This window comes from Danaus plexippus, chromosome 25 (genome assembly GCF_018135715.1).
Source record: "Danaus plexippus chromosome 25, MEX_DaPlex, whole genome shotgun sequence".
Classification (NCBI taxonomy): domain Eukaryota; kingdom Metazoa; phylum Arthropoda; class Insecta; order Lepidoptera; family Nymphalidae; genus Danaus; species Danaus plexippus.
Window position 1 is genome coordinate 2,937,494 of NC_083553.1, and position 24,654 is coordinate 2,962,147.

General features: G+C 29.7%; 2 protein-coding genes across 8 annotated transcripts in view; one reads left to right on the forward strand and one right to left on the reverse strand.

Annotated features, from left to right (window-relative positions):
* LOC116775149 (A disintegrin and metalloproteinase with thrombospondin motifs like) overlaps positions 1–24,654 on the reverse strand; it is a 61,913-nt gene that overhangs the window by 3,967 nt on the left and 33,292 nt on the right. For 4 of the 7 annotated variants that reach the window (XM_032667979.2, XM_032667973.2, XM_032667974.2 and 1 more), the window contains exons 3-13: positions 16,903–17,385; positions 10,841–10,936; positions 9,112–9,244; positions 8,786–8,893; positions 6,034–6,169; positions 5,550–5,679; positions 2,703–2,845; positions 1,694–1,749; positions 597–723; positions 347–511; positions 34–150 (exon numbers count right to left, since the gene is read on the reverse strand). In XM_032667979.2, the coding sequence (XP_032523870.2) occupies positions 34–150; positions 347–511; positions 597–723; positions 1,694–1,749; positions 2,703–2,845; positions 5,550–5,679; positions 6,034–6,169; positions 8,786–8,893; positions 9,112–9,244; positions 10,841–10,936; positions 16,903–17,385 (1,694 nt within the window). Of the gene's footprint in view, positions 1–33; positions 151–346; positions 512–596; positions 724–1,693; positions 1,750–2,023; positions 2,077–2,702; positions 2,846–5,549; positions 5,680–6,033; positions 6,170–8,785; positions 8,894–9,111; positions 9,245–10,840; positions 10,937–16,902; positions 17,386–22,050; positions 22,315–24,654 lie in introns of those variants that run through there. The other 3 variants (XM_032667977.2, XM_032667976.2, XM_032667975.2) reach the window with 3 other exon arrangements.
* On the forward strand, positions 3,772–4,798 carry LOC133319551 (homologous-pairing protein 2 homolog). The gene is made up of 3 exons (XM_061524514.1): positions 3,772–4,193; positions 4,260–4,518; positions 4,653–4,798. The coding sequence occupies exons 1-3, from the start codon at positions 3,971–3,973 to the stop codon at positions 4,783–4,785; spliced, it is 615 nt and encodes a 204-aa protein (XP_061380498.1). The 5' UTR covers positions 3,772–3,970; the 3' UTR covers positions 4,786–4,798.

The window sequence follows — 24,654 nt, forward strand, 5'->3', positions numbered from 1 at the left end:
CTGATATTTTTTTAAGAATATAATAATACACACCTAGTTCCTCTATCTTTTCTGCACTGGGCGTCCAGTGTGAGCAGTCTCCCTGGGAGCACCCTTGGGAGGGAATCGTCCTCGTGAGGGGAGTTGTAGAGGCATGTTGCTGTGTCACCGCTGGAAATAACAAAAAAATATATAAATATTTACTGTAAAAATAATATTTGTATGCATTTTAATTGCAGTTAAAAATATTGCTGTTACTTGTGAAAGAAGATTATTTATGTATTCAGTGTTGTAAACAGCCAGTTATGTGCATATCGGATACGGTTTCATATTATGGCGCCCGAACTGGGACTGGAATGAGACTCACTTTAGGAAGTGATGGAAGCTCTGGACACTGCACGGTGACCACCTGAAACCCTTCTCTGTGTGTCTGAGATCCGACATGATGAATCCATCTTCCCACCTACACTTTTCAGCGCCTGGACCACCGAGATACGACGGTGGAGGGCTACCATCGTGGACAGCCCCGAGCCTACAGGAACAAAACTTAAAGTTAAGTAAATTTGATTTTAAATAACATCTTTTCGTCCATGTAAATGTGTTGGTACGTCACTCACAAATGTCCGACTTCGTGAGCCGCCACAATAATCCCGGAGAAACCGCCGGTGTCTTCAATTATGGCGACCGAGTTAACTTTTTCTAAGCGTTTATTCACGACGCAAGCGCCGCCGACGTATGCGAATCCTGTCGTAAAAATATAGATGCATTTTTTCTGCAAGAATCTCTAATCAATTTAAAAAAAATAGGATGTACAGCCACTTGTCTATGGTACTTACGTGACGTGGAAGGTACTTACATGACTCGGGAGTGTTTGGTACGGATTTAAAGATGGATTCTTACAAGAGGATGCTGAACGATAATTTTATAGAAATAACATAAGGCGCATGCCAAGCGTTATGTTATTAGGTTATATAGTTTAGAAATAAAAACATGCTGTTAGATTTTAGAGCGTAATGCGAAATATATTAGTGATTTTAATACACATAAAAATAAGACTTAGAATAAATGACAAAGACATTTGACAATGACATAAGATTTTTTTTTTTTAATCAACGCTAACATTTGAAAGCATGCGTTTCGTAGAATGGTTGTTTGGTATAAGTAAATCTGAATATTTCGTACATGTTGAACTGCAGTCTGGTCATTGAATACATATGTTAGTTTATTTAAGTATGTCCTCGTGTCATTTAAGTAAGGTAGGGCCGACTGGTCCGGCCTTACGAAATTATTTTGTCGATATAGTGATGTACTATGCCTTTTGAAACCGATCATGTCGAAATATAGGTGGGCGTTTGACTTACCATACACAATAATATATTACCGACAATAAATTAATCGCTTTAAATGCTTACTCGTTTATGCTGATGGATAAAAAAAGTGACCACATGCTTTTAAGAGAGGACCGATAATATATATCATTTACAAGTATAGTAGTTTTTTAAATGCCAGCAATAAAATATCTTAACTACAGACAGCCTTATATACATTAAATTGATATCGTGATAAGAATTGCAGAGAGAAAGATTATTCACAGGTGCTAATGATACGGAAGTGGGAGAGGAATTTAAATGGGACAAAGTGAAATATCGTGTATAGAGGGTATTTGATGAACTAAAGGCGTGCTCAGGGTAACAGTAATACGACACACGCCTACCTGCGGTCCCTCTATTGCACGCATCGTTTGCATATTGCCGCCTGCACATGTCTAGTCTGAAAGTTACGGAAATGGCTGAATAAATAGAAATTTAAATGTTCTATTTTCATCGTGTCATCCTATAATCCGTTTTAATAATTATGTTCGTACCCTTTACCGTTACGAAACAATACATTATATTTCTCTATAACATTCAGCGCCATTACCAAAATCCTTAACCTTAAACATTCAATATAAAACAAGCCGAATTATTTCACTCGCAAGCCTCTGTTAATGCCGAGTATGGTAACACCAGTCGCAACCTATAAAAGTTTTTTTATTAAAAATTACCAGCTGTGCCTTTCGTACAGCGACCACCCTTGCGACGTCGGCACATGTCGTACCTGTTGGTGAAATCAGTTTTTTTGTGTCTTCATTCAGTATTCTTTTTTTTACCGGTTTTTTTAAAGCACGTCTTCGTACTTTGTTGCAAACGTGACATAACGAAATAATGGCGCCAAATCAATTAGTGTAAAATCACAAACTTACCGATTTTTATTATCCAGTGAAGTCCACTTAAGCAAAGAAATGATTGCATAAAGAAATATTAATTCTATGTTATTGGTAATAATTAATTGGAAACCAGTTTGACATGTTAAATTTTACATTCATAATTTGCAGATTTATGCTTTTCATTTTTTTGCATATATATATACATATATTATTATTATATATACATATATTATTATTTTCATTTTAATGCGAACGCTAATCGGAATATCAATGACATCTTTATTCATAGATTGGCACACAGAGCCAATTTGAATATAATCAACTCAGTGTTGTAGTTGAAATTACACAATTGCCTTATACATATTTAATTAAGATAATAGTATGCGTTGTTGGCAGATAGATCTATAGTTTTGAAGACGAATAAAAATCTTGTAATAATAAATCAATATACAAGCTAAGTCTTTTTTGTGTTTTAAAATGAAGATAGCATATTATAAAAACACTGAGTCATACTCACTTGGTTATAGCAACAGCGATGTCGTAGACGGGCAGTCTCCTCTCCCTGAACAGATACTTGCCCATATCAGTGAGAGCGGCAGCTGAGTCTATAGCGTCCCGACCAACACGATTTCTTTCCAAATAAGGAGTCGCATCGCGGCCCTTCAAATAGTAATTTGGTTAATATTCTTTACATACTACAACTATCTGTCAATGTCACTTTTGTGACAGAATATAACATTACAATTTTTTTTTTAAACATAAAATAGATTATAGGCGATGATAATATAAAAGGTTTATGTTAAACTCACATTAACAGTGTATGTAAGATAGAAATCCGTATATTTGATTTGGTTTTTCATTACCGTTCATTATTAAATACAATAACTATTGAAAAGTTTATGACGTCTTATGATTGAAAGTCGTAGAACAGACGACATTTATATATATTAATTCATCTAAATTCTAATCAAGTATACCGTATAAGTTATAAATAAATGACGTAATAAAGAACAATTAGCATAATTGGATGAAATGGTTCATAATTATCACCAACCGAACTTTTTGTGGACACGTTAAGGTCATGCAAAAGGTGAATCACAAGTAATCTTAACCTTGAAATACCTAAAATAGTGAAATCGTATATTACATATATTTTTCCCCTTCTATGAACACTAAAGTTATTAATTATCATCACAAAACGATTGCTTAAAAATATTTAATTTAAATAATTTATTAAATCAATGCTTTGTTTTTTGATGAAACGATCATAAATCTGTTACCAAATTATAAAATATTAGCGGCCACTCCGCCTAGCATTCAATATCTCATTTGTATTGCAGGTGTTGTTAATTTAAACAAATTAATTCAGTTTTTTTGCAAAATCAAACTGGCTTCACTTGTTTCTTTCATCTAACTTATTTTATTAGCCGTTCGTTTATGATAACGACGACGTTAAAACAATAATTGTAAATTATGAATAATAATGACAAAATATTTCCAACTTTTATAGGCTGTTATTTTTTTATTGTATACATACCTAGATATATGTACATATCTATTACTTTAAATACATGATTTCTAAGTAAGTATTTTTTTATCAATACATTAACTTTACTATTAGACAGTTGAAATGTAAGTAACAAACTGTCACATAAAAGCAAAACTCAAAGTGGCTGAATGAAAGAAAACTTCTGCATCCAAAACTAGCGCGGGAAATGTTTCGTCATGAAACATCACGAATAGCATAATTTTGACAATTGACATAATTTAAGTATAACATTCACAATGGCTGGTGAGGCAGTATTAAAATACTTAACAAGCACTAATAGGCCATATTCGTGTGCAGATGTTACAGTAAATTTAAGAGGAACGTACACAAAGAATGCTGTACAAAAGGCTTTAGACGCTTTGAGCGAGTCCGGTAAAATAAAGTGTAAGTTATACGGAAAACAAAAAGTTTATGCCGCTCTACAAACAAATAACGTAGAAGAAGATAGTGATAAAGAAGGTAAGTTTTAAATAATTATTTCAAAATAAAGACTATTTCCATAATACTAAAACTTTTTTTTACCAGATTACGACACTGAAATTACTAAAATTACATTGGATTTAGAGAACAAGAAAACGCTGCTTAAAGCAAATGAAACGAATCTTAAAAATCTTATATCGGCGCCAACAAATGATGTGACAAAATTAAAAATACATGAAATTAAAACGAAAATAGACAAATTACAAACTAAACTATGTACTTTACGTTCGTCTAGTGACGTCATCGATGTTAATGAAAAAAATGATTTATTGGGTGCTCATATGAAATTCAATAAGGAATACAGGTTAATATATGGTTTATATATATTTAAAAAATAATAATTATTGTGATATGAAAATAATTAATATATAGCTTTCGACTATACACTTATATATAGAAATTTTTAAATAAAAATAATACGTATGTATACACTTTTAGAAAACGCAAAAGGATCTCTTCAGAGATGATAGATGCGGTATTAGAGGGATATCCGAAGTCAAAAAAGAACTTTCTAGAAGAAATGTGTATAGAAACAGACGAAGATGTAGGTTTTAATGTTGCGAAACAATAAAAAAAGTTATTTATTGTTGTTTTATTTGGTAGTAAATAAAGTTAAAAAGGGTATAATAATTTAAAACAGTACTATAAACAATAGAAAATTAGTGACGTTTTGCCATAACGATGTTTTCAATCAAAACAAACACGAGTTGTATTTAAAAAAAATCTTAATTAATATTAAAAACTATGAATGAGGAAAATTTTCGTACGTTGATTAGTCCGCGACATTTATGGATCATAAAATTTTATCGAAACAGAGTTGTCTAATTCATCATTACGTTAAAAATATACAAGTGATTAATATTTTAATGACTGATTTTTTTCCGCGTTGTCTTATAATATTATTTCTGAACTGCTATTTAACAAATAACCGCGAATTTTTTCATATTTAATCTGTGTATTACACACTTCCTTGTTTTAAATAGGAATAAATATTTATCTTTAGTCTATTATGTTTGAAAGTTACATTAGATAAATATATTTAACGTGTTTTATAAAAGTAAAATTTATTGACGAAATGTACTGAAGAAATCCGCTATAAATAAAACAATTTGAGCTTTTGCCTATTAATAACGATTTAATTAATACACAATAGTTGCTTTTTTTTGTAAATATTTTTACGGCTCTGCATACGAGTCCTTTTGAGCCTTGTCATTACAAATTATCATTTGCTATTTATAATAGTTGCTTTCAGTTGAAGTGTTGCCATTAACCAAATACTTATATCTAGAGGTAAGTTTTAAATAAACTTTTTATGTTAACAATACATTTACTTACCCTCGAAATAATAATGCCAGCAATTGATATCCTTATCCTCGGACCTTTGAGGAGTTTATATCTGAGGTCAACGCCGTTCCAAAACGACACGAAATAACGCTTTATCTGTAAATTGTCGCCGCCGTGTAACCTGAGAATTGTCGTTATAAAATCATTATTTAAGATTTATTCATTATAGATTTTAACATATTTATATTTGGAACATCGTAGTGATCATTCAAATGAATTATATAAAAATATTCCTGATAGATCTTATTTTATAAACGTGTTATGCGAAATATTTTACGCAAAATTATTTATTTATTATAATATGTATTTGTTAATTTTTTTTTAAAGATTCTCTAGAGATTTTTTTATTTATTTTATAATCATGTAAGAGTCTGAGGCCTTTTTAATTATTAGGAGTTTAGAAAAAAGAAATGAATACTTATAAAATAAAGGACACATATTATAAATTGGATTCTATAGGACATGTTTAAAATACCTATAGCCGTCGTAATCAACGATCACAAGAATCTCGGGATAGATTACATAAGGAGCCTCTCTCTTCTTTCTGCTGTGGGTTTCCATGGAGCGTTTTCGTCTGTACCGCTTTCCGATGTGGTCTGGTTCCATGAAGGCTAAAAAATAAATAGGTTTTATTATACCAGTCATAATATATATATATCCACATTAACCCTAAATATTTAGCCGTATTAAATTATACGTTTAGGATTTTTTACTATATAAATAAAAAAAATACAAATGTAACTTGTCCAATACAAAACATTAAAAAATAATCGCCGGTATTTTTAGCGATAATGACAATATTTTATTTAAAAAAAGTAAATTTATTTAAATGTGCTTTAATCCTACAAATTAATTATTTAACATAAATTAAATTAATGTGGCGCCTACGCCAGTAAGAAATTAAAAAAATGCACTAGTGTCGTTTGGCGTATCAATATAATATTGTCATTTGCAAAACTTACGTTCATTTTCTGTTTCTTCACTCGTTTATGGGAGTCATAAACATAGAGATTTGTAAAAATGTTTCTTAATGTTCTTATAGTATAAAATTTACATAAATAATATGTTTTTATTGAATTTCATTATGGAAAGCGTAAGGCACGTGATGGTGTCACGTGTATGTGATGCTGTTCACTCGCTTATACTTTACGACCTTATTTGTTGACTATCAAATTGCTTAGTAATATTTTTTTAAATTTTATTTCATCTGTGATTCTTCTATAACATTAAGTACAGCTTTCACTTTTAATAATCTGTAACTATAGCCTATTAACTTATATTTTTTTTGTATGAAGTTTTGACATTGACATTACCAGTTAATTCTGACGTAGAAAAAGATATATAATATAAAACTAATATATACACGATCTTTGAAATCGGTTTTTCCCTACATTACGCGCAAGCTACATATTAATGAATGATATTCTCGACGTCTCGGATACTTTATTCTGGTGACGTAACGCCCGCCACTCGACCTTACGACCTCTCTACAATAACAGTCATAAAAATATTTTTTTTGCATTTTATTATCGAATTCGCCAAAATAATATAAGCATTCATCAACAAATTTTAATTAAAAAACGTAAGAGATATTTTTAGTCTGTGTATCGATATAAGCCGCGTGTACTTTTCCGTATATATAATGTGTATCATCATATCATGTATGTAATATAATCTCATTAATTTTGATTACGTGTCATAAATAAAAAATGATATATTTTCTTGTGAATACCGACTAAATCGTATAGACAGACGGGCGTCTCGTATTTATTGCCAATTAAAATCAGAAAAATTATTATCATATCTTTCCGATAACTCGTCCTGCCAAGACGACATTTACGTTAAACTAGTTTTCGCGCCATTTTGCATAATTTTCACACAGGTGCCTTTCCTGTCGTGACTAAATATTTGGATTTCTGTGAATTACTTTGATTGGGAGTTTTATTATGTTTTTGGGAATAAAAAAAGTTACTAATTAATATTAACACACCGGTTTCTGATTCACATAGTTTACGATATTCCGAATATATAATAGGTATGTTTCCAATATGAATATTTAAGTGTAAAGGCCCGTCGTGACTTGCCAATTCAAATAAGATCAAACTAAAGGCTGTCCACACATAGACCTTTGCCTTTAAGAGGGCGTTGTTTCAAAGGTTAGAATTGGTAGCATTCTAAATAAGTTTAAACACTAATTTTACTTTTCAATTTTCCATTTTAAATAATATAATAATATTTATTCCATCCCTTTTGAAAATTTTTTGATAAAAAAATTTTACTTATTCTCATTTATCGTTATTTTTCATTTTATTTTCTAGAAAACGAAATGTTCGTACAAACAAAACATACATAAACTACGTTTAACATAATAAAATAATTAAAAAAATATTATATCAGACAGATAAAACGATTTTATTTATAATTGATTCGGGTGGACTATTAAAGTAATCAAAACTATAATTAATATGCAACAAGATAACACGAGAAAAAATTATATCCATAAATTATAACATTGAAGTTAAAAATTTTATAACGAGCAAATAATTTTAATGTATACCAAAAAATAAAATGAAGTCGACTATATATATTACATTATATAATATTAATGACAATAACAAAATATTCGGAGATAATTAATACAAATAATATATGTATAATAAAAAAAAACCACAACGTTTAAATTATTCTGAACGAAACATTTGCAAAAACGCCAATTAACGTGTAACCTTTCAGAAAAAAATGGACTAATTAAGAATTTCAGGAAATATTGTGATATTATATAAAATATAGATCTCCTAATATGTACTTATCTTATATTTTGTATATTAATTTATTATAATTTTTCTAGACTAGACTATACCTAGACTAGTCTATACACTTCATTTTTTTCTATTCGCCATATTTTTTTGCTTAATCAATATTCGATTATTTAACAGCGCTATCAATTAGTGAGTTACACAAAGATATATGTACAAGGGTTTATTTGTTTATGGCAACTCTCATGTTGACTTTGACAACACAACCTAATTACAAAAACCGAATTCGAATTTCAAATTTCTTTCGTCCTAATGAGTCTTAAATATAAAAATATTGTACTGAATATATTCCATTTAACTGAAACTGATATTTTTTCGGATTACTACGCGTATTATATAAAAAAAATAGTTTCATATAAATGAATATTCGCGAAAGTCTTAGGTCTTAATTATCGTATAATTTAAACTTACCATAGTCCCCTAGATGGTCCCCCTGAGCTGGGTCCCTTTTTATTATAACGTGACCTGCGCCCTGAAGAGCTTTACGAAGACGCTCCTGTTCCTCTTTCCGCCTCTTAACTGTTTACAAACCAAAATATATATATTTATATACATTGAAAGCTCTTCAATAACATACTATTCAGAAATGTCGTCTAACGACGTATTAGTTATAATTTTTATTATGAATATAGCATTAAAATATAACAACAACCTCTTTTATCCGAATTCCGAATGTATACATTAATTGGTTTCATTGTATCAATAGTATTTATGGCCATAGACAATATTTTTTTTACCCAACGGCAGTCCAGTGTCTATAGACACCATGTCTTCCATGCGGGTGGGGTCCATGAACATCTCGTCGTCCTGAGCTGTTGTCATAGAATCCGGTATGGGTCGTATCACTAGATCATGACCAATTGACCCTTCCTGTATGTAAATAATATATAATAATATAATTTTGTTGAAGAAATCAAGACAAGTATTGCAGACACATCAATGACTTTGACGTTTCTTTTTTTTTTCATTTCTAAACATGTGATTCGGTCGAAAAGAATAAATAGTCTCATGTGTTTATACTGATATCGAATAAATAATTATGTTTGTATTTTACTTAAAATGTCAGAGTTTAAATTGTGATTTGATGTGTTTATTAATTTGCTATTATCTTAACGTTCTTGTAAACTATGAATTTAATAACAAACGTTAATTAATTTTTAATATTTAATTTATGTTTTATCTGTCTATGGTTGTGTTTTTCCTTCTTTGAGTCACAGATACAGGTGCATGTAATTTGATATATGGGGAAATTAAAAATGTCAGTTTTATGAATAAGATCATAAATAATTAAAATAAATAAAACATCGTATTGCATTAATAAATCCATGTTTATTTTTTTAAATGTACCCAAAATATAATTATTGTTTTTATATGATCGTAAATTGATATTTTTTTAAATATTAATATTAAATAAAAATTACGTTGCCGTATTCATAAATTTCCTATTATAGTGTAATATTGATCTAGATTCTAAGCCCCGAACTATATCTTGATGAGATCGTATTAAACAATACAGGTAATATTTTTATTTAGTTTAATTATTAGGAAGTTATTTTTTTTACGAAATTATACTATTTTAATTTTAATAGCGTCATAATAACGTGTAAGTTGAAGAGGTGATAACATTTTCCCGCCGTTTGTGTTGCAACCGTCCTTAGTCTACTTGCTTGTCCATTGTTCGCGGTTTATATTCTCTCTGGCTGTTTAATGAATGGCTGTCTTTATGCGATGTTAATATAGTTACATCTAGATAAATGGGATATAATGAATGCTTAGCCTTTTTAACTAACGAATATGTGTTGATTCTAAGAATTTGCATATGGGAAAAAAAATTACAACGTCGTGTGACATTTTAAAGGACAAATTATTATTTTACAAAACTTAAAATAAAAATAAAAATAATTAAAAGCAAGTGAATATTCAAGTGGAACGTAAAGCCTTTAGTTATGTTTATTATGAAAGATAGGATTCATACATTTAAAAGAGAATTGCTTTTGAAATTAAAAAAAAATATATACCTAAGTACCTAGGTAAATATACTTGAAAGTCTCAGTTGACCTCAGAACCCGGCAGTTTCTAAACGTTTTGCCAAGTCAAGTATATTTTAAATTATTCAATAAATTTATCAAAAAAATTACATCAAGACAAATTAAGTGTTCCTTTACAAAGATGCTAATGTGTCTCGTTATTGATTTACGGCAAAATGTAAATTAGATTTGAAACAGAACAATCGAAATCAAAACATTCATTAACGATGCTTTAATGTAAATATTTTTTGTAACAAAAGATTATAAGATCGTGATTTTGGATTTGTAAATTCAATGAGATTAGATTCCGTACAACAGTTGATGTCTAAACGGATATTTTTAATTGAATAAGTTCATTGAGCCTTGTTTCTTGCTAATACAGGATAATAATATGTATATTTATTAAAGTTTATTTTTTAATTTAAATGAAAATACTCACCACAACTAGTTTCCCGTGTTTTGGATGTTTCCTAATCAACAGGGCTGCGCCATTTTCATCATCATGATAGAGATCACCAATTTCCTCCTCATCGCCCTGTTGAGAATTAAACATAAGAAAATTTCAATCATTTATTTTAAAACACATCCAACCTCTTTCCTCAAAAACCGATTGTCGAAAAAAACTTGCAAATGTCAATTGTCAAATTCTGAGAAGAATTTAAATTAAAAACAACTTATTCGAAAATCACCGTTATGTACTTGTCCTTAAAACGGCAAATTTAGCGGGAAAGAATAGTAATTATACAAACATTGACATGCATGACACGTTTTTACGTTTCTAATTATCACATTGTGCATTTGGAAACGACGCCTCTAGGAGCGGTGTACATTGTTTCAGCTGCATTAAAAATTAGAACGTACGGAGAAATTCAATTTGTCACATTAAGGCGCGCACACATTATAAGATGAAATAAGGTATAATTGTGATTCACCTTTAAAAAGTTAATGCTTATGAATATGTAGGTACAAAGATTTATGAGCGCTCAAAATTTCCTCGTCAGAAACAATTTAATTCGCCAATTATCTTTTCCATACACTCAATTACATACGAGCCTTTTTTCAACAATGACCGGAAGTGACCAAACTCAAGGCTGCATACAATGAAGAAATTCCATTAAATTGGTCTGAATGCAAGAGACCTTCTGCGGCTTATTAAGGAAAAGATATGTAATGCATGAGAATCGTTCGGTCGAAAACATTTTTTGAGGGCCTTTTTAATTCTGTCATCCGTGAAACTGTCAAAATTAAACAGCAATTTTGTATTGTAATTGACACGTTCGATGATGAATGTAAAACTTAACCTGTCCGACGGTATATATTGAGAAAGGTTATATAGATTGAGAAAGGCTTTTTGCTGTTTTAAGGACGCCATAGCTTTTCAGGACACGAAAATGATTTCAGTTTAGTAAAGTAAAGAAGGGTCATTAAGTAAAATTGGGTAATAAAGTAGGTAATGTAGGTTTCTAAGGAACGAGTTTCGTCCAATAAACGAATAATATTAATGTTTTTCCGGGCCAGAGAAAAGTATAGCATATGATGCATGTATGAGGTAGCTATATCAACATAAACAATCATATACCTTGGGTTATTCCACAATGTATATTTGCTACCAAATTCCATCTTTGTCCTGCTGTTCGTCGATTCAGTTATACAGATTCCCTCATTCAAAGAAACAGTCTTGAATTAAACCATTGGACTTAGATTTTTTACCTATTAAGTTTTTGGGTAAAATTATAATATATTAAAGATTTTATTTTTTTATTATGTATTTATTTTCTTTATGAAAGTGTAAGTCAAATCGCAGTTATGACAACACCTAAAGCCGCTGTCATGAATTTTGACATATGTCAAATAAAATTCCTATTATAACGAATTCACTTATGTATGAAAAAAATTTAAATTCTATTATTAATAAAACATGGCTTTATAATTTAAGATACGAATATGAAAAAACGAGTTTCCGTTTAAACTATCAAGTTTATTTTAAAGCGTTACCAAAATACTTTCAAGTGATGTCAGAATAGTATCCAATAAGGTTTATTTGACAATCGGGTGTTCATGTTATGATTTATAATCAGATAGTCTTAGATAGTGACAGAAACCGGTAAGATTTCAATCGTTTGAAATATTCCGATACGAGATATTTTAAATTATATAATATTTAATTGATATTTAACACGCGGCGACGAAATAGAAACAAAACTTTTATTTGAAATTGCAAAAACGGTTTGTCTGATACATTAATAGAGTATTAAAATATTTGTTCTTACCTACAAAAACAAAGAAAGTAGATATCAATTTGAATGAGATTAAATAATCATCAAGCAGTACGCTTACAGAGCAGATTAAATCTGAAATTAAGATGGCTGAAAAGAAGTAAAATATTAATGAAAAATAGTAGATCATTTTAATCGTTAAAAGCTAATACATATATAAATGTATTTAAACATCGAAAGCTTCATAATATATGCTTCTTAATTGCTGTTTCATTGAAACAGGTTTGCAACATCATTGTCATCTAGGAAATCCCATAACTATTCTCATGAGACATCACTAATTGTTTCTTCGTACGTAAATACGGAAGCTTTGTTTTACGTACTCCGTTCGGGAACTAGTGTTCCGTGTTGATTATATAAATAGTGTATTTTTTTCACGGATTCAGTAATAAGGATTAAAAATATGAATTTTCAAACAAAAAAAAAACAGCTAAGAACGAGATTCATTAGCGACAATTTGAAGGAATATAAAATTATCCAAAATATTTCTATATAGAAGAGTAACGGCGCATATATAAACGTATGAAAAATATTTAGTAAAATTAACAAAATCTGTTTAGTTTAGTTTACTTAATTTTATTTGTTTTGTATGTATTATGATATTAATTAAATAAGAAAGAAGATAGATTTCTACTAAGTTCTTAATTATTTTGAAATGAAATTTTTTGATAATTCATTACAATATAAAATAATATGTTCAATAAAAAAAAAATCAATATTCCATAAGGAAATATTACATCTCGATATTATTTTACGTCTTTGGTATTCACATTTTCATATCACGAACGTTAAACATGCCTTTATATGTATTGATGTTTGTCCATATTTATTTCGTTATCGCTATTTTTATATCCACATCGAGTAAATGCTGTCTGTTTATTTTAAACTTCCGTGTCCGGGGAAGATGATATCAAATCACGATCTTATTTTCAGACAACATCCTTTTAAACTTAAATGCTATTTTGATATATGTTTTATATACAATGAATATCACTCGTGTTTTCTTAAACTTTTACGAGATTTCGTAGAAAATAAGGTGGGAATAATTTGCTTATGTAAACTTTGGAAACCTCTTGTTCGATTGGTCAACTCCGAAAACCAAGGAAACTTTTTCAATGCAAAGACATTTTTGGGGTTCTCTTTAAATAGAAACACGAATTGCTCATCAAATTAAATAACAAAAACGCCAGCCATTAATTTTTATTCCACGACACTAATAAATGTATCATATTACCTAATTTTAATCAAGTTGCTACAAATATTTAATAAAATTTAAGTATACACATTAAGTTAATTGCAATCCATAGGTCACGACCTATAATGACATTGGACTTATAAATTTTATGAATGGCAACACTCAGTTATCTCGAAGAAGGATTGTCAATTAATAATAATAAAAAAAAATAGAGGTAACAACTTTTTATAACTATAAAAATATTAAAATCCTAAAGTGAATATATAATTTTGTTACTTGTAATCATTGGTCGGCCATAATCGTGTATAGATTTTTATCGGAACGTGTACATTTGAATTTGACGTCATTATATCAATTGTGTACACACCATAAATCTGATGTAGACGCTAAAAAAACGCCACGTATGTCCAATTTGATTCTTTATGACCTTGACAACAAAGGTTAGAGTGACGTAAAAATGTTTGCACGCACAAAGTTAAGGTTACGGCTGTACGGATTCTGAATAAAAGTGATCATATTATTGCTATTTTAATACATAAGTCTTTACATTTCGGGGTTAAATCAGAATAACTTAAACGCTTATATATATATATACGCATTTCACGAGCCTAACATTTTAAATTTATAATCAATTATAATGGAAATGGCTTAAGAAAAAGCTGGCATGTTTATCCACTTATACTATCAACGCGAAAGTTTGTATGAGAGGGTAGATTGACTTATGTTCTAATGTTCGTTACGCGTTCATGCAAAAACTGTTCAACGGATTTTAATGACGCATTTATATAATATATCGCGCATTATAACTCGTAAGCCTTAATTTTAACCTTAAAACTGTGCGCCTTTTACGAACATCTGACACATACGACACAGTTGCATTTTAAATTTAGTCACTTGACACAGATAATAGATGGCGCTAGTCGTTGGTTATCATATTTTTAGTTTTCCTCTGAAACCATTTACGAAGGTACGAAGGTACAATGAGGAACAAGTTATATGAAAAAACTGGTGCTTATCATATTTATTTAGTTGATTAAAAAGTTTTTTAGTGTTCAGATGTATAATGTATTGCTATATCTAGTTTTGAAATAAATTGAAAACAGCTATAGCTACTTGTACCGAATTTGATAGTTATCCTACCAGGAGACGGCGTACTCCTGTGCTGCTTTTACAGCTGTCGATTTCGATTTTTTTTTGAAAACAAAAATTATGGTCTACATTTTCATTTGCACAAAATTTTCCACTAAGGTCATAGGGTCGATTTTCGTCTCAAAACAATTAATGGTTTTACAAAAACCGGACAGTATTGTTGAAATTTTGAATTTTTAACTCGATATTTTCGTTAAAAACATACACATTAAACATGTTACGTGATATCGATTAATTAAAATTAATTAAGACATCAATTATTAAACATATAGATTCAGTAATAAAAATTATATATATATGTATTAAAAATTTATACATTTTAGAAACTTCCTTATAATAAAAATGCAAGTGTAACATGTTAGAGATAAGATTTTTACAGATAATAAAAGATCATTTAAATAATAACGAACTGTTTGCAGTTGATTTGTTCGAATAAATAAAAAAATAAAAAAATTGCTAAAAAATATATTTAGTATGAAATAACTAACTATATGTTATACTCATAATATTATATATATATATATATATATATATATATATATACCAGTATCTATACACAGTAGAAGTAATAGGTAAAAGCCAACTTATATGTAACCAGGTACACTTTGTTAAATAAATCACGTATTTGATTTCTATAGCAAAAGTTTTAAACGTAAGTCATTGCCAGTAACATTCTGAAGATTTTATATATGAGAACTAATATAATTCGTAATTTTATAACAATTGAATATAACAGAAAAAATATATTTGATATACGGATAAAGAAGAATTTCCGAATAAAAGAAAAATTTACGCGCTGGGTTAAGTTTATCTGACTATAATATGTTGCGGTTATAATCAGATTTGCTATTGTTTATAACTAAATAAATTTTTTAACACAAATCTTTCTCAACAATGTACTTTAATTCTGACCAAATTAGTCCGAACTATTCGTGTGTCCGATAAAATTTCAATGCCGTAACTTGTAGTAGAGAAAAGATCTTTCCACAATATAAATTAAGTACTAATAGTTGTATTGAAGACGTTTTAAATTATACGTAAGCTGTATTAACTATTGAGTTACGTCACAGTTAATTTTAATTAACAGTAACAACCGAATTGAAACAATAACTGTAATAATAATTGTGAACGTCATAATTACACAACACATTTTCACAAAGTATCACTCGCGTTAGATAAGCCTCCGTGGGAAGAGATCACTTTCTCCTTACGTCTGATGAGTTCATTTTTTGCATTCCTTATAAAACAATCGTCTTTACACCGCTCGACATCTAACAGTCCGTACAAACGAATACAACTCATATTCTAGTTTAAATAAGCGCTATAATATCATGTAAGTTTATATTTTTTTGCCGTCCGTATTGTTCCAGAATCGGCTGTATAGTGTTCAATTAAATGACACATTTACACTTTTTTTGTTCTTGTTTTCGCTTTTCCCTATTGAATTTGCAACATATGGGTGTCAGAGTACAGCAATGAAAGTGCTCCCAACGACTTTCAGCGATACATTCATAATCTTATATGTTTAACCATTGAAGACTACCTACATGTTGGTTTAGAGGAGTTAGGCAGAATAATACATAGTGGTTTGATACGGATTGACATTCGAGATTTTTTTGTATTTTTATGGTCACGGTTTTGACTTGCCAAAACTATGGATATAAAAATTTTGTGTTTGCAGGGAAAATAGTATATGCATTTAAATTTAGTGGTAGCAATTTTAAGTCATAATGAGCAACTATCAGAGGTCGTTCAAAAAAAATTTAAATCATAGATCGATTTCAGAGTCTGTCAAGTAAATAGGAATAATCTTGTAGAGTACATTTAACGAGACATCCTCAAGACAGTATTAGCAGGAAGTCAACAATGGAAGTAACTCACCGATTTCATTTCCTCATAATCGACTCCATGAGGCTGGGATTCGTTTGTGAGGACTCTCCACATCCTCAGACCGTCCTTCTTCAGCAGCCCCTCCTGTTTCTTCAGCACCAGCTTCAGCTGTCTCCCAAACGCCTCCAGGTCTATATTATGAACATCCCTGGCACGATCATCGACCTCACCGGACGTTTCATTGAAATTCAAGCTGATGCTGCTATTTAGATCACCGATGATGTCATCTTTGTATTTATCAACTTTAGTGAACATTTCATCGTCGAGTAAAGACGGCGGTTCAGGTTTCGATTTGGATTTCTCGTGTGGTGTCTTCCCTGAGGTGAAGGAGTTTGGGTGGTGCGTTTGAGATGTGGCTATGTTCCGCCGTTCGAGGTGATGGATTAGATGGACGAGGTGGTAGTCTGGGACCAGGCTATGGTGATCCACGTGGAAGACGCTCCGGAGCTCATCTGGTGTCATATGTTCATGGATCTGGAAAAATTAAAGGTTCCATTAATAGTGGTCCAAATACATTTCAAACTATGTATCAATGAATGCAAAAAATTTTGAACATAATATAAAATGGAATAAAAACTTTTCCATCACATCAAACACCAAAGAGGTTAAATATATTATTAACTTTTATCCCTTCGAAACTAGTTTAGACCTACAAACATGACATCCGTATATATTGTCCGAATGCCACCGGTCGAGTTGACAACCTTGGCTGCGGTCAATAGTTTGCCTTTCTCGATTAAAATATTAATATATTCTGTGATTTCATCAGTCTTCTTTACGTTTGTTTATTTGCCAAATATGTAATTTTTTTTTTCTGTAAAATGTACTACGAAATGCTGGCCGATCTGAGAGTTTTGAGCCTCCTGTTGAGGTCCTATTAGAGATTTATAGGACAAACGTGTCTAAGAACAAAAACATCGGTGTAAGCCTTTTACAGGCCTTGTTATTCGAGGTTTTGCTCGGTTGACTGAAATGTACAATATTTATTGTTTATAATATAAAAAAAAGAATAAAATAAAATAGGAAAAAGAACGAGTTTCCAAAAAAATTTTAACATATGTAATTTATTATCGTTTTATTTTAAGTTTTATTGAGTTATTTTTTAAATAGACGTTAAATAATAAACAGTTTAGGACGATTTATATTAAATTTATTTCTGTACCTCAAAGATTAATAATTACGGGATAACTTACTGATTGTTCTATTTTTGTAACATTAATTCTATTTAAGTTTTCATCGTCTGTGTAAGTCTTAAGTTATAAGAAACAACCCTGCAAAAATCGGAACCGGAAACCTATATAAGGATCGTAAGTTTTTAATACGTTAGGTTAGTAATAACGTAACTGTAACACACCTAAATGTTAAATAAGTCGCACAATACACGTCTCTAAATGTTGACTAGTAAGATATATAATTGCTTAAAAGAATTATATATCTTTATACTCGTGGAACGACGTATATAAACAATGGATTCTCATAAAAAAATCTTCAAACAATTACCGCGTGTCTTACATTGAAATTTTTATGCAATAAGAATCATATTCCCGTGTTTCATTTTAGCGTTATTGACTGTCCATCAAGTCACCGGCCTCGCTCGATTGATCTAGTTATTATATAAGAGTTACGTTTTTTTACTTGTAAGGAAAGTGTTATATTTGAGCTTTATACTTAGGTGGGTGGTCCTACCTTCCTGCATTGTAGACGTAATATTTCCTTTAAACCATTACTTATGAAACATAGAAAGTAATTTAAACCTCCTTGGTAGATTTGAATTGGCAGAATAGTTTTGTGCTAAGTTCGTAATATGGCGGTATTTGTAGATGCAACGAAAAAATTATGGCACATTTTTATTACTATCAATTAATCACATATCACCGACGTATCTATTTGATTTAAATTGACCTCTGCAACAGGTTAATTATATGGCACTCTTGTTATTTTTTAATCTAATGCGGAAATTAAATGTGTCGGTTATAAATTATTTGCAATTTAATATGTCTGTGATAAGAAGATAAGATATCGGTTTCAAAATTGTTTTCATTAATATTTAAATAATAGGGATGGAAAAATTCAATCACACACTCTAAATAAATTTAAACCCTTGCCATCGAAAGAAGATAAAAATTTAACAACAAACCTTTAGAGAGCCTTGAAAAATTTAAGAAACTGCGTGTAATTTTTTGGTCATAAAAATTTTTGTTGTATATTATATTATACACAAGATAAAATTAAATAATAATTTATTAATATTTATCAAAAATATATATTCAATACAAGGCCTAATAAATTTTAAAATTATTATAATTTACGGCTGATATTTATGATAAATTATTTCTTTAGCTCCAAGTGACAGCTACACGTGGTTATACAGATAATGTTGGGCTTCACGAAAATCGCCACAGATAAAAATCTCTCGCTGTCAAAAGTATTAATATTTAAAGGTCAACATTTCTATGAAATAAAACGTTCAATAAATATCCTAAACATGATTCAATATTGAAACGGGACACTTATTATAGTATAGTTTTTGTATTCATCGAGTTTACATTAACTTATTCCGTGAAACTTACGTCTTAAATGGATTTAATCTAAAACGGATAATGAAATAGACATATGAGATATACATACGACGTTGTATTATGTGATAAAGCATCACTTATTTGTAATTCCTTCCTTAAACTACAAAGTAAAAGTGAAATTTTATTGCAACATTGCTCCAACGAAAAAAACCTTGAAACGATCCGAGTCGGAACTAGTTGTGATTTTGTGAAACAATAACTTTTGGTTCAAACCGTTCACTCGCTCACCTTTCATGTGATATGAGACTCAATTGTCTTAAACACAAGGTCAGTTATCGTCTGTTATGTACCATTAAAACAATCCTAAGACTGTCATAGCGCGTCAGGTATGTTAGTACATACAAAACGTATTGTTTTGTACGGCTTAGAATTCTTTAAAATATTACACACATACATGCTTCACTAAATAACTTATAAGGTATGAAATTGTTGTTATTAAGGCTCAGAGGAAAACATAAAAGAATTTGATTGTTTATTGTTTATTTTTTAACCGACTTATTGAGAGGGAAGGTCGAGGTTAACATTACTGAACCGTTTTCGATAGTCGTTTTTGCATTGTATAGGAGAAAGCCATTAGAATCTTTGTAAGTAAACTGGAAAGTTATACAAATTTAACTCTTATGTATTAATTTCTTAATTAAGATTGGATATTTATATATTTCTAGTAACCGCATTTAATTAAATCATTAAAAAATCAAGAGTAATTTTCAACTCGACTGGAATCTTAAATTTTATTGAATACGAAACTCACAGTTGTGTATAGAAAATTCATCAAAGGAATCAAACCAAACAAATTGAAAAAAAAAATTATAAATACCTATACATATACTATATTTAAGATAAATCAATTATATCACACAAAAGAAACGAAATCCTTATATAACTTGCCTAATATTTTGATATACGTAACTGTATCTTAAAATTATTAACAATAGAATGATTGAAGCGTTATGTGTTGCGAGCTTGAATTGAAATTAAATTATACACAGTTAATACATTGTATAAACAGCACTATTATAGATATAAATAAGGGCGAAAATCCGAACAAGATATCTGGCACAATTTCTTCAATATAATCGGATGTGGATATATTTACATGTAGATAAGAATAAATATATATATATATATATATTCCAAATCTTATCAACATATAATAAGATTTGGAAAAAATATATTTTTATCTTATAGGAAGACAGACGAATAAACTTTCTATCTTAAGTGACTACCATCTTGCGAGTTGCATGCATCATATATTTGTAGCAAGTAGCTAGGCTGGCTACATATAATGGGCATGTGAGAAATATTCAGAGAGTATAAATGTTAAAATTAAAAACTAGCACAGAGAGATATGAATGGAGAGTAATTATTATCGTTCTGACATTCGATAAATCAGTCTATTTGCTACAATAGGTTCTATGTAAGAAGATGGTATAACGAACGCTTAAGGTCCTAGTTAGAAATATCCTTGTTCCTCTTCGTTTATTTTTTATAAATGGACTAATTACACAGACAATTGTTATTGGATTTCAGCCCTTTACTTTTAGTTTCGACTTGTCTTTAGCTGTCAGCCCTAGATTAGGTTTTATTTTTATCATTGATAATATATAACTTTCCATGCATTATACATAGAATTTTCAAGTTTTTGAAAAAAGTAGTATTAGTTGTTGACCTCAACTTCGTTCCCATCAGCGTCAGAATAATAAATAAATAAATATAAATTTGACCCAGTGTACTGTTCCACCTTATCGTCATTAAATAAGTATATTTCTTATTTTATTAGGTTAATTTTTTTAAATCTTTTTATGTCTAACGAGACAGATCCTACGTCCTCCCTACCAATTTCCAACTTAATCAGTAAAGCCTTATCTCGTAAATGATTTAACTAGCACGTCTTTCTTTTACATATAGATATAGCATTATCGGTACTAGACCTTAAATACCGAAATATCAAACAGGAACAAAATCCTTCGTAACCACAATACGATCGATCAAGCTTTGATTGTCCTCATACGACAATACATTACGCAACAGCTTTCCCATTTGCCGGTCAATATCTGAGTGTAACGTAACGTAATTCTGATCAGGAAGCGTTGAGTAACTAGATGGAGGACGTATATAATTTTAAACCTTATACCCAGTACACAAAATAGAAATTCACATGCATTATTATAATGCAGATGAAGAATAATTTTGCTATAGATTATTCCGTTACTGCAAAATGAGTTTCGATGTAAAAAATACTATATTTCTTTAAACATAGAAATAAACTATACAAATCCCGTATTAAATTAAAAATTGACCTAGTTTTAATCTCGCAATAGTGTATTAAATAAAGACTTTGTTACACAATGCCATAATGAATTCTAACAATCGTGCCAACGTACACAATAAAATATTCACATAAGTAGATATTAATAGCCGACGTCTGATGAAGAAGTATCTATATACATATATATTTAAACTATAGAGTCAATAGTCGAAGAATTATCTTAATCAGCCAGTAAAGAAAATAATTTGATTAGTTCTCATATATGTATACAAACTTCTTGCTTGAACTTACTTTGGATTTGATGGCTTACGTCAGTGTGCAGATATCTGGAAATACTTTAATCTTAACAAACATCTTAAATATATAACAACTCGTTTCAATTCATGTAAATTTAGAAAATTTCGTAACCGTATAATTCGTCTGCCATTTCCGACGGTGGATTGCTTATGCTTAGCGTTTTTTCACACAAGCCCTGTAATTTCGACGTCCGCTGACCGGCCTTGCTGTGTTGCCAAATAAGAATCTCTAACAGTTTCGTTTCCATATTTATCGGCAGATTATTGTCAATTGCTGTCGATTTCTTAACCGTAACAAAAAAAAAAAGAGATACAATTTGTGACATAAAAATTGGCGCAAAAGTTGACATTCGACGTGCCTCCATCTTAACTTGACGGCCATCTTTGTTCGACCTTGCTCCAGAAACGCACTGGTTTCGCAACGCCGGTGGGAACATTCGTTCATCTATCGATTATTACGGTATCATTGTTTTTAAACACTATAATAATGTTATAATTATACTCATCACGTATGCGTGTAGTTAAATATAATTAAAAAACACAGGCACATATTACAAATCAAACATTTAAAACAAATGACAAGTGCGAATGTATAATACATATCATCAAATAAATATTTATAAAATAACCTGATATATTAAAAATATTTTTCCCCATGAGATGCCGTTCATCTCAGCCGGTCACGATTCTTCGAACGTTTGCATATCACGCTGAATAGATGTGAACTCGTGAACTTTCTATGAGCACGATGTTTATTTTCTAACGTATTCTCTCAAAATTTCCGGATGTTTGAACACATAACATCAGATTCGCCATTTGACAAGTTACTTTTTTTTATATCATTTCATTTATGACAGATGACGGACTTCCGCTCGTTCGAAAACATAATTCTAAATTGTATAAATGCCAAAAAGGTCTTACGATAACATTCAAATATAATTTAAACCGGCGTAAGAACCAAGTACATTGACTCACATATTAGCTTAGGAATGCTAAAATGTTTGCAAAATACCTTATTTTATTTGAATCCGAATGCTTTCCGTTATTTATTTGAAGTGCCTTGAGTTTTACGATCTCTTAAATTGTATTATAAATTTAATGAAGTATTCATCACACGAGATAAAGCCATTCACTTTGATATAACATTCCTTTAATTTATCGACCTCTCTCATTAGATCTTGACGTTTTATTCCCATACCTAGTATGTGGTATTCGATAAATTCCTTTTCTATTTCAGACCCACTTATATCTAATATTCGTAACAATAAAATCGATTACTAATGAAGAGGCACTGATCATATGTCATTATTCCTTCTAATATATATTAAAACTTTTTCGTCATGACTTTTTGGATACAACATTTTGTATACTTATATCTACATTCGAAATTTTGAATTATTCCGTTATTAAATACAGAATATTAATTCACTGTATCAGTTCAGAAATTGTAAAATATATTTAATTGATGGTTACTTTTATTTTGTAATTGCCTTATAGTTATATGTTATCTGATATTCTATTATAATTAATAATAACACATGTAGATAAAATATTTAAAAATACTTAACGTGCTATATCTAAGTTTAAATAATTTCTTTAACTTAAATACTTACGGTATCAAGGTGAGGTACATATGGTAAAGTACGTATATTATATAAAGTCAATGACAGTTTCTTAATTTAAACAACAAGAAAACACTCGGTTTAAATACATACTATACATTTAATAGTTTGGACGTGTCTTTATTAAAAGTTAGCACCGTCACACCACTCATAGCGTTAAAAATTTTTATTTTGTAAATCTTTTTAACTTATAGTTTTAACGTATGTTACTGAATGAGAAACGGGAAACGATACGTATACAGTTTGATTCAAACTTGGACTAAGTATGCTATGCTAAAATCATATATATAAAATTTTAAGATGTTCTGTATAAAAAATAATGTTATGGGTTCGTTTGAGTTAAAAAAAATTAACTTTCAAAGACTTCTATAAATAGAAAGTTATATAAGGATATCGCTTCTAGTTATTTAATGATTTTTAATGGATTTTTAAAATTATATTACATTTTTATTGCCGATTCTCAGTCGTACATGTAATCATCTTGTGGTATTTTTTTTTTTGCATAATAACTGTTATAAGAATTGCTTTTTAAAGATACGTATAGTAATATTATTCAAACTTTTCTTGTTTTATATACGCGCGTGTGTAAATAGTGTAGCTCATAGCTATTTATTTGTGTAGTTTTTTTCATTACACAACACTTCCGGTGGTTTAATTTAAATTATCCTTAATTTTAATATCTTCGTCTTAAAAAAATCTATGCAATTATTTTGCTCGATAGTTATATCTATCTATACGCAGGTTCACTTATTCTCTTATACTTATATCTATTTATAAGCATATGTACTTCATAATTTTATTGCAAATAAGCTAAAAAACCCTTAATTACGTCATTATTTTGATACAATTATAATAATGACGTCATAAATAAATTAAATGTGTCAAGTGTCAAGTCCGTTGGGTAATTAAGCTGACGAGTTTAAAAGTAATGGACACAACGAAAGTATGCTCCACTATGTTACATGACCCACATTATT

Excerpts from the sequence above, each read along its gene's own strand:
- LOC133319551 (XM_061524514.1), top strand. The coding sequence starts at position 3,971 with ATGGCTGGTGAGGCAGTATTAAAATACTTAACAAGCACTAATAGGCCA. Across the intron at positions 4,194-4,259 it reads AGAAGATAGTGATAAAGAAG|ATTACGACACTGAAATTACT; the intron begins GTAAGTTTTAAA and ends TTTTTTTACCAG. Across the intron at positions 4,519-4,652 it reads AAATTCAATAAGGAATACAG|AAAACGCAAAAGGATCTCTT; the intron begins GTTAATATATGG and ends ATACACTTTTAG.